This window comes from Bidens hawaiensis, unplaced genomic scaffold, assembly GCF_021521415.1.
Source record: "Bidens hawaiensis isolate Kalapana, Puna unplaced genomic scaffold, B.hawaiensis_p1.1 tig00026850_1, whole genome shotgun sequence".
NCBI lineage: Eukaryota > Viridiplantae > Streptophyta > Magnoliopsida > Asterales > Asteraceae > Bidens > Bidens hawaiensis.
In genome coordinates this window covers 120,436-135,070 of record NW_027494323.1, presented here as the reverse complement: position 1 = coordinate 135,070, position 14,635 = coordinate 120,436, and the positions used below count along the sequence as shown (strand labels likewise).

At 33.1% G+C, this 14,635-nt stretch overlaps 2 protein-coding genes across 2 annotated transcripts; both read left to right on the top strand.

Annotated features, from left to right (window-relative positions):
• Nucleotides 1–633: 633 nt before the first annotated feature.
• LOC143574111 (nudix hydrolase 1-like) lies at nt 634–2,112 on the top strand. The gene is made up of 2 exons (XM_077058822.1): nt 634–777; nt 1,819–2,112. The coding sequence occupies exons 1-2, from the start codon at nt 649–651 to the stop codon at nt 2,110–2,112; spliced, it is 423 nt and encodes a 140-aa protein (XP_076914937.1). The 5' UTR covers nt 634–648.
• A 1,378-nt stretch (nt 2,113–3,490) lies between these two features.
• LOC143574110 (nudix hydrolase 1-like) lies at nt 3,491–6,694 on the top strand. The gene is made up of 3 exons (XM_077058821.1): nt 3,491–3,741; nt 5,525–5,723; nt 6,369–6,694. The coding sequence occupies exons 1-3, from the start codon at nt 3,595–3,597 to the stop codon at nt 6,656–6,658; spliced, it is 636 nt and encodes a 211-aa protein (XP_076914936.1). The 5' UTR covers nt 3,491–3,594; the 3' UTR covers nt 6,659–6,694.
• Nucleotides 6,695–14,635: the final 7,941 nt, after the last annotated feature.

The following is a 14,635-nucleotide window of genomic DNA, read 5'->3' as shown; positions in this document are numbered from 1 at the left end:
GGGGGGGCTTGGAGGGCGACTGCTCCCGACCCGATCACCTTGGTAGGCCCTACATGTGTTAAAAGAAATTTATATATATATATATATATATATATATTTTCTTTTGAAAAAAATGTTTATTATTAATGTTTAAACTCAATTACACAATTCATTTAATCTTATGTTAATAAAACGTTGCAAAACCCAAATCATAACCCAATTAGCTTATTTAAAAAATAAAATAAAAACCTTTTTAATTAGGATCCAATTTTTTTCTCTTCGGTCCAATTATTTTTTTTTTTACTATTTTCATGGACAGCCCTGTGACAATGACATAATATTAATTTTTTTTTTAATTTTTACTAAGATTTGAAGATAACACATGCATGGAGAAGGTGATATAGAATTGCTCAAATTCTTCAATACAAGGTGTTTTTTTTTTCTTTATATTAATATCCTATTTAAATGATTCTTATAAAGTTATGATACATTTTTAAAAACCATAGTCCTAAAAAAGTAAGTTTACATGTGAAATAAATAAATAAATAAATAAATAACCAATAATTTATTAGCATTAATATATATATCAACACTAGAACAAATGTATGCTTCACCACCTTTCACTGTTCAGTCAAGTAGTTGGAACCACAGCAAGTCAGTAACTGAGCTATGTCTCCGGCTCCAGAAGTTGGGGTTGCAGTGTTCATATTAAAGGATAATAAGGTACTCTTCGGACATCGCCGATCACTTTCCATTGCCTCCTACACTTATGCCCTCCCCGGCGGCCACCTTGAGTTCGGTCAGTAATCGGTACCCACTTTTCTTGAATTTGGTATTTGCTGTAATGCTATCGGTACCGGTATTTGGTACTGATTAAAAAATGTAGAGTTTTTCTGGGTATCGGACCTGATATTAAGTAGTGGTATCAGGATCTCTCTTTCTTGTTTTTCTATAGAAATTGATATGTTGAGATATTTTATATGTTTTGGTATTATGGTTTATTGTTTATGAATGAATTTGACTAAGTCAATGGAGAAAAACCTAAAGCGGTTACCGTAACGAAATACCAATACTAAACCTATTCGCCATTCAGTACCTAGTTTTGTTCAAATTCAGTATCGATATTTTTTGGTACCAGTACGGTACCGATCTTATTCCTAGTTTTTACCAGGGATGTTAACCGAATCCAATTCTGGTTAGGGGTGTGTAAGAAACCGGAAAAAAACGATTCGAAACCCAAAAATCAGAATAATCCAAACCGAAACAAAAACCGACGGTTTGGTTTTATGTTTTTGTAAAACCGCACTAATGGTTCGGTTTTGTTTTGCATGTAAAAAAAACCGAACCGAACTGAATTCCTAAATTTTTGCTTTTTTATTTATTATATTAAGTGATTTATAAGAATTTAATAAATATGTAACTCCAATATTTTTTTATCAAATGTATAACATTCTATTATTTTACAATTAACAAAATTATTTATACCTAAATTAATTATTTTTGTCAACTTTTTTTCGTCCTAAACTTTTAAGCTCAAATGGCAAAAACCGAACCGAAACCGAAACAAAAACCGAAAAAACCAAAACCGAACGGTTCCAAAACTCCAAAAACCGATGTTATGGTTTTCGGTTTGGTTTTAGCCAAAAACCGCACCACGCACACCCCTAATCCTGGTTATTCGAATTTAAAAATTTTAGAACTTAATTTGCTTTCGCCTAAATTTTGGGAAATTGGATTTAAATGATTCAATCTGTGGTTATTTTAGTAGATGAACTACAATATATTCATCTAATCTCAGTGTTAATTAATAATTTTGCAACTTGTTTGTAACTAAATCCGGGTGAAAGCTTTGAGGAATGTGCTTCACGCGAGGTTAAGGAGGAAACCGGACTAGACATCAAGAACATCGAGTTGTTAACAGCATCAAGCAATCTTCTTTCGGATACTGTCCATGTCGTTGTCATTTACATGCGTGCATATTTGTCAGACCCGAATCAAATACCTCAAAACATAGAACCCGATAAGTGTGAGGGTTGGGAATGGTATGAGTTAAACAACTTGCCCGAACCAACATATGGACCACTTAAGGCGATGCTCGATGGTGGCTTCAATCCGTTCCCTGCGGTCTCTTGACTTATATAATTTTTTATCGCTTTATAATGTTGATTTTTGCATAATGTTAACTATTTGTTCGGTTTTTTAACTTCAAAACTTCAAGAAATCTTATTTAACTTGGTATTATAGTCATGTCACGCATTGTTCGTAAATAATCTTTCATCATATAACGGGAAACGAAAACAATGATCATGTGTTGACGATTCGTTCACCGGATAGATATTTAAAGGTTGTAACAAGGTGAGGAATTCAAATATACAAACAAGCTTCACAAAGTTAAAGAACATTGTTAAAGAAAATAATCATTCTAAAACCTATTTATGAAACCTACATAGTTTCTACAAGTAACATTGCCCCAATAGGTACCGATAAAAACCAGACAAGTATTGGGTTGTTTATTTGACATGGTTTTACAATCAGGTATAAGACTGAGGTTACAAATACTCGTCAGGTATCGTGTATATTGTTTAGTTGATTATCAAAGAAACATAGTATTATTTAAACCTATTAGTTGATTAGTATATTACACTATTGCCCAATGATATAAAAAAATATAAAAACTAAATTGTTTACATATATGGTTCGGTTTATACCATACCCGTCCCACACTAACAAAAACTTTAAAACTAGTCGCATACTTGGTCTCATAACCATAATACGAACTCTATTTCCATTATCATTCCCGTTTATTTCGTGTTTCAGGTTTACCTGTCTAGTTCGAGTTCGTTTGGAATCATATTTGAGACCTATTGAAATCAATCATGCATTTCTCCTTAATTCAACAATATCATATACCAGGCCCATTGCTTTTTGCATTTTGCCTAGCCCAATAAGACATTAGAAAAACATCACATTTGAGGCCCATTTAGATCAGCCCAATAAGTCCAGCCTGATAAGCCGACAAAAACCCGCCCGGCCTACCGAAAACCAAACATTACAAATTTACAATTTACAAATGGTCCGGTTAACGGTAATAGTAAAACCATAACCTAGTGATCTAATGGTATGTTGTTTGTCTTTCTGTAATTAAGATCAAGTGCAAGGTAATTTATATGGAAAAATTTGCTATTAAATATTTTAAAATATTATTATTCATTTAATTACATGCCTTAAATATCTAGACATAAATCCATAAACTTTTTAAGGTGAACTAAATTTTTCAGTTTATCACTTTCAGTATGTGAATATTTCGCACATTTAAATAAATGGCATCTATCCATAAAAAAAAACCTTGTAAATAATTATTATGTAAAAATGCACCTTTTAATCTTCACAGTACATAATATAAAATATATAAATTCACAATCAAGTTACATAAAAAAATGACCTCATAATCTCATATGGCATGATAAAATATTCTTTTTATAGTTTTATGTACTTGTAATTTAATACTAAGCTAGGCCCAGACAAAGTCCAATTATATGCACTAATCATTAACCTTTGCACGAGTTCAGTTTCTTCGTTACTTATCAAAACTCTCTCAACCCATCTCTTTGTGTCATGGCGACCGGTTTAAGAATTCCTGGGATCAATTCGCCTCCACAACATCATGTACAGAAATCTTTGCTTCGGTTGCCTGTTAAATCGATGAAGATCTCTAAACCAAGCCAGAAACCGGCCTATTCAACCAGTTGTTCCATTTTTCAGGTATTTTCTTATTGTTTCTATGGATACCACCGGATAGTTAAAATCAGTTTCTATAGTTACTCGTGCCAAAATTTGAAAATGTACGGTGAATAGTTGTCACTTGATTGCCAGATACATATATAACACATCCAATTTTGATTAGGTTCTTTAGTGTCACTTGATTGTCGTATATACTCAAATTCTGAAAATGTTCAGTGAATAAATGTTAGTTAAAAATAACATCATATATTATAAAAAAAGATTACAAATACCATGCATAGTTAATTCTAGTTAAGGTCATATGTCACTTGAATAGTTGACCTAGTGTTAAAGACTTAAAGCCTTACGTCTTTTTTGTGAGAGGTCACATGTTTAATTATTAGTCATGACATGCGTCTAGTAAGTAATGTGATCTAAAATTAGTGTAATTTGTGGTTAAAAAAAAGTTAATTTCAACTCATTGGAATCCTTGCATGCCTAACTAGTTCAAAGATTGTTTGCATTTGTTTTTTAAGTTTTATATTTTTATTAGGTGTGTATTTGTTCGGTTCTTAAATATTCACATGTTTCTTATTTGATTATATTTAAAATAAAATATCTTAGCATTATTTTATGGACGGATATATCATCAATCATCACATATTCATATTTTAGTTGAGGAGCTCAATCTTTCTGAAAATATTATAGAGAGAGGAATTGTTTACTGTGTTTTTATGAAATAGTTATAGCAATTAATTAATATATGTTTAGGTCCTCGGTTACTATCTACATATTTTAATTAAAAAATTGTGTGCTAGATTTGACTGCTATTAATTAATATATGTTTAGGTCCTCGGTTACTATCTACATATTTTAATTAAAAAATTGTGTGCTAGATTTGACTATGGTTTATGTATCCCTTCTAGAAGAAATGTTAATATTACACCATAATTTTGTAATTATCTTTTATGTTTGGTAAGATTAGAATAAAAGTTGCAATAAAAACATGTGCCATTAATCATTATTACTAGGTACTTCAATATTCAATCCATTGTTGAATTACCATTGAGCAACAAATTAATATATATATTTTAGATATATGATAAACATTTAGATATTCATATTCAGATCTCTAAAAAATTAGATACGGTTGTTTAATGTTATTTTAACAATAAATTTAATATTAATCTTCAAATATTATTTTTATTGTCAGAGTAGTTATTCACATGGTTAAAACAATGTAACATATGTTATATATTAATAATCAATTTTTTCTTTTCAAAAAAATATTAATAATAGTGTTTGATAAATTAGATAAAAGAATTATATCTAAACTAAAAAAGAACACAACAAACATGAGGTGATTGGCTAAGCTTTTAAAAATTGCTTATATGCTATTGGTGGGATATACTGAGTACGATGATGATGATGATGATGATGATGATGATGATTTTTTAAAACAAAAACCCTTTGTTAATATAGATTTGTATCATATATTATTTCCGTGAATCTGTTGTGTGTGGATTGGTTTTATTATACACAAATCAAATTTCATAAACCAATATTAAAACTTAAGAGTTATATCACGAATGAACATGGTACGACTGGCATCTCCCTTTTATTCTAAAGATTGATGATTCAAATCCTACATGATACATGTATAAGTGGGCTATAGTAATCTAGGAGTACTTTAGTTTGCCGTTGAATAAAACAAATTACGAGTTATATTTATTACAAACGTTAAGACAGTACGTGATTAAAAGACTAACTGCATTAACCAAGATTTAGGGGTGTTAACTAATAACAACTAAGTTCATTTTCTTAGACATGCAACATGTCCACCTCAAAGTTTAGAGTTCAAATGGTTGGAGCATCAAATACCAAGAACGAAGAGATATCACATGCACCGGAAGTTGGGGTTTCAGTGTTTATATTAAAGGATAATAAGATACTTTTTGGGCGTCGCCGCTCCGTTGATGTTGGCGCCGACACCTATTTGCTCCCTGGTGGTCACCTTGAGCTCGGTCAGTTCTTCTTCACACTACATTAGTTAGTTTATTCACTTTATTACATGTCTTTATTTTTAGTGTCTAAGCTTTATTTCAAGGATGCAATGAAATATGATTTGGAATATTGGTTATAGTTTGTAATTTGTTTGAAACTAAAGGGAAATGTGGAAATTGCCTATTTAACTTGTCAAAATAAACATTTTGTTAATTTGAACGGGGTATTTCCCAAAATCCAAATCAAGTCGACGTGCATACTCAATGATCATCACGCGATTAGAATTTTCAACCAACCAGGTATGTCAATATCCTGTAGAGACACACGAATTCAGAAAAAAAAACGTTCGATCAACGATATATTTTTAGGCGTTATGATGAGATTTTTTGGTTTCCGACGAGATTTTTTTCTCTTCCAATGGAATTTATTTCATCCTCAGAAAATTTTTTTTTGCTTCAGACAAGAATTTTTTGACTTCTGCCGAGATTTTTTTTACAAGTGATAGAATCTTGTTGGTTGAAAATATCGCAAGGTGATAATTATTAAGTATACGTTTCGACTGGATTTGGGGAAGACATTTTTGTAAAAAGCTTGTCAAATGGACATTTCGCTTAATATGACCAGTAAAATAGATATTTTGAACATTTTCCCGAAACTAAATCCAGGTGAAAGTTTGGAGGAATGTGCAGCAAGAGAAGTGAAGGAGGAAACGGGACTAGACATCAAGAATATTGAAACGTTAACAACAAAGAATCTCTATATTGATGCAACACATATCAATGCTACTTATATGCGTGCACAATTAGTAGACCCTACTCAAACACCTCAAAACATTGAACCCGATAAGTGTGAAGGTTGGGAATGGTATGACATAAACAACCTGCCCGAACCAATGTTTGGACCTCTAAGCGAAATGCTACAAGGCGGCTTCAATCCGTTCCCTGTTGACGTTTGATTAATGCAACATTTGTTAGTATTGTCGCGAAACTTGTTTTATGTGATTGATTAAGGTGTTGCTTGTTTTTGCAGACATAAACTGTCTGTAAGCTGATTTCATCTGTTTTTATGTCTGCAGCTGAAGATGTGGTCTGAAGCTCTGTAAGCTGAAATAATAAGACTGTTTGTTTTTATAAGTTGATACTGTCTGCATAAACTGAAAATATGTAAATATAATTTAAACTAAAATATAACACAATAATATGGACTATAATTTATACTTTTCACTCTAAAATATAACACAATACTAAAAACATAAAGAAATATACACCTTCTTAAAATCTTCCCATTCCTGAGGCGTTAAAGTGAACATGTTTGTTTCTGGGTTGTAAAGATTTCCAGTCTTGTTTCGCAAATAACACCATCCTACATATTTTGATTTCATGGTATCAAAAGCATTTCTAATTTGCTTTTGACTCAAATCCATGTGAAATTGTTCCTTGAGTTTCTTTCCTAATATAACCCAAGACTCTCTGCGCAAGCTTTGTCCATTTCTACCTACCCGCCCAATTTCTTCAAGACATGTTTCTAATAAACATTTAATTGCGTCATCCGTCCATTGTTGTCGACCATCATTAGTTTCCATCTACAATTATATATATTCTTAACAATCATTTGTTCACAATACTCAAATAGCATAACAAAAACAATCATGGGTTCACAATACTCAAATACCATAACAAAAACAAATGGCTTAACAAAAACAAATCAAAGGTGGTTTGGGTCAAATACCATAAACCGACACACTCTTTTTTCTTAAAATGTATTTTCCTAAAGACGAAAGTTTATGGACCAAAATAAAAGAAATCATTTATATATGTTGACTTCTCTGAAAACTACTACCAATCTTGCCATATATCTCTGAAAACTACTACCAATTTCATAAATCTTCAACAACTCTCAAACAAAAACAACCAGACAATCAAACTCTAAAATACACACTTATAGCACATCTGGTACACTAGAATCTATCTACTGATTACAACAATCATAAAGACTAAAACTGGAAAACAAACGGATTCAAGAATCAAAACCCTAAATTAACAGAAGATGAACAAAATTGATGTTTGAGAGAGAAACTGAACGGATTGTATGAATCACGATAAAACTTCTCGACTCTTTCAATTTATATAAGCAGACCAAATCAGCCCAAAACACAACCACCAGAACGAGGTGGTCGAACGGCGGTGGTCGAACGGTTTAATGATGAAGCAGCGGGGGGTCGACGGAGGTGGTCGAACGGTGGTTATGGCGGCGGTATGGCGACCGAACCAAGGGAGAGAGCAGGAGGCGGTATGGCGGTGGTTATGGCGACCGGAACCAAGGGAGAGAGGAAGAGAAGGAGTGTACCTGGAGGAGCAGAGGCGGTGGCGATGGCTGCCGGCGAGTGGAGGAGCGACGGAGGCGGTGGCTAGGGTTGGAAGGGCTGGACGACCGGTTGTGGAGGATGAAGACGTTTGAAGCATGTTTCAATAGCTTTTGTTTTAAGAAGTTATAAGCTGTTTGCAGATCTTATTCTTTTAAAAAAACAAACTGTCTTCACAGCTGATTGTCTGCGCGCCTGCAGACATTACTCTCCTGAAGATGTTTGAAGCAAAAACAAACATCACCTAAATGTCTCACTATATAGTTGTTGCCCAATGAGTGGGAGTTTAGTTGTGTTTAATAACTAAATCTTTCAAGTTGTTTTTACTTAACTGAAACATACTACAAAATTTTTAAAGAAGACGAAAAAATTATGTTGTTTAAAATAATATGTGACACGTATTTGTTTTCAAATGCGGTAGTTTAGTTAGATGTTTGCGGTCTTCATACATGTACATGTTGGTTGATACTAATTAGCAAGGATCATAATGATCACGTTGTTACTTACGATTATGTTGTTGTTTTCTACAAATTGCAATGAAAACCCGGTAATTTTCCTATTTAAAGCCATCACATATCAAACAAAAGGGTCCGACACTAACAATCGGTTCACGGAAACAAACCCCATCTAGTACTCTAACCGTCTTTTAACATTAGGGTCGGTTCTAGGGTATCATTCTAGCATGTCTAACTAGTTCAACGATTTTTTTGAATTTGTTCTTGGTTTTTAAGTTTTAATTTTTTATTAGGTGTTTTGTTGTTCGGTTCTTAAATATTCACATTTTTTTATTTGATATATCAAGTTATCAACCATCACATTTTAGTCGAGGAAAATTAAGGAGCTCAATCTTTTTGAAAATATTGTAGGGAGTAATTGTTTACTGCGTTTTTTTGAACTAGTTATAGCATTAAATATAGGTATAGGTCCTCATTTACTATCTACTAGTCAGGTGTTCGCGCTATGCAGCAAAGTACGTGCGCAACTCCATGACGGTGTGTTCGTGACTCGAAATTGGACGCGTAACACGTGCAAAGCTAGTATGTGTGTAACTGACAGTTGAACACGCATAACCGACACCTGAATGCATGTTACATGCACTAAACATGCTTAGCCGACATCATGTGTGTAACTCACGTTGATTACTTGTGCATTACGTGGTGTTGGGCGCTTACCAAGGTTGGGTAATGCTCGTTACGTGGTGTTGGACACGTGTAAACAATGTCATCATGAAACTGATGCCTAAAATGTACAACAATTTCAAATAAATCGATTTTCAAACCAACCCATTTTGAACCGAAACACAACTCGACCAGACACCGTTTTAACTTGAAACCCGTTTCGACCCGATACACTTTTGACCTGAATGCATCCCGACCCTAACTAAATTAACCACCTTTTGTATTGACATGTTCCGACTCTAATTTATTTTGACCCATGATTCGAACTGCCTGACCGAACCCATTGTTACAAACCGGTATCACGTAAATGTTAATTATTTTAAATTAATAAACTCTAGCAATATCATACTCAAATTAAAGAGAATAAAATGTTCGTTTTTATAGAATAATTTTCTTAAAAAGGTATTAACGTGTGAAAAAGTTATGAGCGTTTAAAAGTCGTGGAGGTAGTTTGTTTTAAATAAGGGGTAGATGTGTAACTATTCTATAAATTAATAAAAATTTATTAAAGTTAGATAACTAAAATTGAAACTATTATGTAAGAAACTAAGACCACCCGTAGTGGCAAAGTTGTGGAGGCGTTATGTGCTAAAACGCCGGGAGCACACCCCCCCCCCCCCCCCCGCATTTTAGCTTTTTTTTGTGCGTTTTGTACATAACGCAGGTTATAGGCAAAAAAATAATAAAAAAATAATGGATTTTGAGGCATTATGGAGGCTTTATGACTACACTCTATGTTTGTATAAAACCATAACTCTGACTAGGCGTCACATGTCGCATAATGCCTGGATGTGAGGCTTTATGACTACTCATGGTCTAAAGTAACCGCAAATCTATGCATAACATGTTGTATAATAAGCAACAAGTTAGGTACCTCTTAAAATTGGTCCCTAACTTATGCTTTACATATAGTAGAGATATATTTAAATTATTATATGGGTGCCAGATTTGACTATGTATCATATAGATGTTGCAAATTGTTATAGCAGTTATTGATCACATGGTGAAGACAATGCAACATAGGTTAGGTTATATCAATAATCAAGTTGCTAGTGCTCTATAAACTAGATTACAAAATTTACATGTTTACAATTTCATGTGCATCATAAGTGGTAAGCTTGCTTCATCTTTTGTATAAAGCTATTAATTCTCTCTTTTTTTGCATGCACTATCAATTAGTGGATGTCATGTATTTTTTTTTTCAAACAGTGACTTTCATAATTAAGTTATCTCATTGCGCGAACACGTCGCGCCCCGCCACCCCACTTAGGCCAACTATGTTGACATGATCGGGATCCACGCTGGCTTCCGAGTTTGGCTTGACATTCTTAGTAAAACCCAGTTGGCTCACCCCGCCCGAAGGCACGACAGGTTTTAATGCTTTGGTAAAATCCGGTCGAAATCATGATTCGAACCCAGAACATCCGGGTCATTCATCATGTTTCTGGCCATTAGAGCAAGCCCCTATGGTTACTTTTATTCTTCTTTTCAACAACAATTATTTTAATATATATATATATACACACGTAAATAAACTTTTGAACAAATAGTTGGATTGGTCTTGTGGCAAATTTGTTTGTAGTGAAGTTGTAGGTCTCAAGATCCACTCTTAGATTGTTTGGTTTTAATGTGTTTATTTTTTTGTAAATATAATGTTCAAATAACTCCACCTAACTTTAATCAAATTCATGTTGTTGTACCTAAACTTTTTAATGTTTTTTTTTAAATATAAAGAACAAATAACTATACTTAGTTTTAATCAAATTCACGTTGTTGTCCCTAGATTTTGTAAGAGTTACGTTGCAATCTTTAAACTTTACTAAACATACTTTTCCCCCCTTAGTCTTTTTATGTTCTTTCGGATTTTTTTTTATTTTGATTTGTTGTCTTTAAAGAATGTTGTTATCTATTTATTGTTTTGTTGACGTTTTTGTTCAATATGGCCCATCGTCCATGTTTCAGCGTTATCATATATGCTTTTAGTTCGGTTTTCTTATTGGTTCACAAAAGTTACTGGGCGCATGCAAGGGGATGATGACCGAAGGTAGTGGTGGTGGTGCCTTCATGTTTTTGAGTGAAGTGGATGTGTAAATTGATAGTTTACCCCCCCCCCCCCCCCCCACCCCGCTCCAACTTGTGGGATCAAATACTATTTTTATACTTAAAAGTAGAAAGATGATATGTACATAACAAACTAAGTTATATGCAGTTAGCGTTATGGTCCAATGTCGTAGAGGTGATAGTAAGGCTGGAGATCTTAAGGTCTCAAGTTTGCATTCTGACTCAAGGGGGTTTACCCACAGTGATGGGTTTCCTCCTTAATGATGTTATTGGTTGAGTTAACCATGTAGTGTCAAAATCAGTATGAACTAACTTATGCATCTAAACTCATGTTATACAAATTTGTATCTATTGTGTGTAGATTAGTTTTATTGTACTCAAATCAAGTTTAATAAATCGATATTAAAACTTATGAGTTGCGCCACAGTAGACATATATGGTGTAATGATAACATGTCTCCCCTTAATCCTACAAGCCACAATTGAAAAAAATTATCTTATTTTATTAATTACAGTCATTAAGACTGTAGTTACAAGACTACCTGCATTAATCAAGATTTTAGGGAATTAGGGGTTTTAACTATTAACAAAGTTCTTCATTTTCTTAGGCATGCTTCGTGTCCACCTCAAAGTTTAAAGTTCAAATTGTGGAGCAATAAATACCAAGAACAAAAAGATGTCACATGCACCAGAAGTTGGGGTTTTAGTGTTTATATTAAAGGATAATAAGATCCTCTGGGCGTCGCAGCTCTGTCTCTGTTGGCGCCAACACCCATATGCTCCCCAACGGCCACCTTGAGTTCGGTCAGCTCTTAAGTACACTGTTAATTAGTTTGTCTACTGTATTACATGTCTTGATGATTATATTGTCATTTGAGCTTAGGGAGCTAGGATATATGTAACGAAATGTTTACCGGTTATAGTTTTGTAATTTGTTTGAAACTAAAGGGAAAATAAGGAAAATGTTTATTTGACTAATCAAAATAAATATTTTGTTCATTTGAATGGAGTACTTTCGAATTGTCCACACCAATCCAGTTGAACCCCTAGTTTTTTCTTCATATAGGTCATGCCACATGTCAATATCCTGTTGAGACGCACAAATTATGGGAAAAAATCATCAGTCTGACAAGATTTTTAGGCGTTCTAAGGAATATTCTCTTTGTCTCCTGACGGGATTCATTTCCACTTCTAACGAGATTTATCACGTCTTTCAACGAGACTTTTTTTGGTTGCCTTAGAGATTTTTTGACATACATCTAGATTTTTATGGTTTCCACTAAGATTTTCTTGACGCGTGGAAAAATATTCCTGTTTGAAAATGTCGCCAGGTCATGATTATCAAGTTGGCGGGCCGACTGGATTTGCAGTAGACATTTTGGGGGGAAAACCGCTTAAATAGACATTTTGTTTACTTTAACTTGTAATGAAAATTTTTCTCATTTCTTGAAATAATGCAGGTGAAAGTTTGGAGGAATGTGCTGTAAGAGAAGTGAAGGAGGAAACGGGACTAGACATCAAGAATATTGAAACGTTAAAAACAAACAATATCGTTTACAATGAGACACACATTGATGCTACTTATATTTGCACAATTAGCAAACCCAAACCAAGTGCCTCAAAACATCAAAACCGATCAGTGTGAGGGTTGGGAATGGTATGACTTAAACAACCTGCCCGAACCCATGTTTCATGCTCTAAGAGAATTGCTACAAGGTGGCGTCAATCCTTTCCCTGTTGACGTTTGATTAACGCAATGTTATAGCAATGTCACAAAACTCGGTTTATGTGATTGATTGAAGATTGACACTCTCATGATTTACTTATGTAGTTGTTGCTCATTGAGTATGAGTTTTGTTGTGTTTGATAATAAATCTTTCAAGCTGTTTTCACTTCATTGAAAGAAAAGAAAAGTTATGCTGTTTAAAACAATAAATGTGTGAAACTTATCTGTTTTGAAATGCAATAGCTTAGTTAGATGTTTGTTGTCTTCATACGTGCTGTGTGGAGTCTTGGATTGAACTGTTTATTTTGTTTCAAACCTAATTTAGGAGTCAAACATATAACACTAATGAAGTAATGATTGTGTAGCAATATATTACTAGTTTGTTAAGTAAACGGGTCGCATTTAGTATAGTGATACATGCCGGCCAGTCAACTTGTTTGATTGAAGAAGTCGACTCACTAATTCGTTTAACCCTTACAACCAACCAGCCCAAATAATTAAAGTCCACGTGATATAAACAATCACACAATATTTAGAGAACCCACTTATTATACTAAGAAATATAACTCAAAACCTTTACAATAAGTTATCATACACAACCATAAGTCGGACGTTGATGTATATATAAGCTAACCCGAACTTGGTTAACAAGAAATAAATTCTCATATACAAGTACACAGCCATAACCTGATGAATGATATCCATTTCAGTTAGAGCCCAAACATATGTATATCAATAAACAAGAAGCCTAACAAATAAATATAACAACAATTGTAATTGTAATAAACTAACACCACAAAAAAAAAAAAAAAAAAAACCCACCAACCAACTAACTATACTATTAACATGTTTGAGCATTATTTAGCATTTATGGTGTTGGACCCCTTGCAAAGTCGGTTCGTGGAGTTTCACATGTATATTATACTAGGTTAGAACCCGTGTGATACACGGATTGATAAAAAATATCAAAAAATAAAATAAAAAAACATATATATATATATATATAACAAGATAAATAATGGGTTCATGTTATATAAACAATTATAATACTTTAAGCAAACATGTAAATTACAATTCTATAAATATTTCCTTGACTTTGGTTTACAGTCATCGCAACATATGTATCGGAAAATTTTTAAGTATATCAAGTAAATTTCAATAAAACTAATCAAATGTATCGGAAAAATTTAAGGCTACTTTAAAAAAGTTTGATTTATGTTTTTTTAAGTAACGCATTATTGCAAAGTTATAAAAATAATTTAAATGTCTTCGTGAATGGCCCGTTTACAACTTGATTGAAAACCATTATAATATCCACATCAAATCCTTTAACTTGTTTACTAAAATGGGTCACATGAAAAAAAAGGAAAAAGAAGAAACATTTTCTTATGTTCGGAAGCAAACAAAGTACACATACCTTGTGATCTATATATGCAACCCAAAATACAATCACTTAAAGATGTTAAATATGTTAAATATGTTTTGGGTATGTGAGTTAGATGTGTAATTAATGAAGTTTATAAAAGCATTTCTAATTTTCATGAACATCTTCATCCTGACGTCCTTCCTCCTTGTTCAGATGAAAATTACCGGCGAATTCCACCTC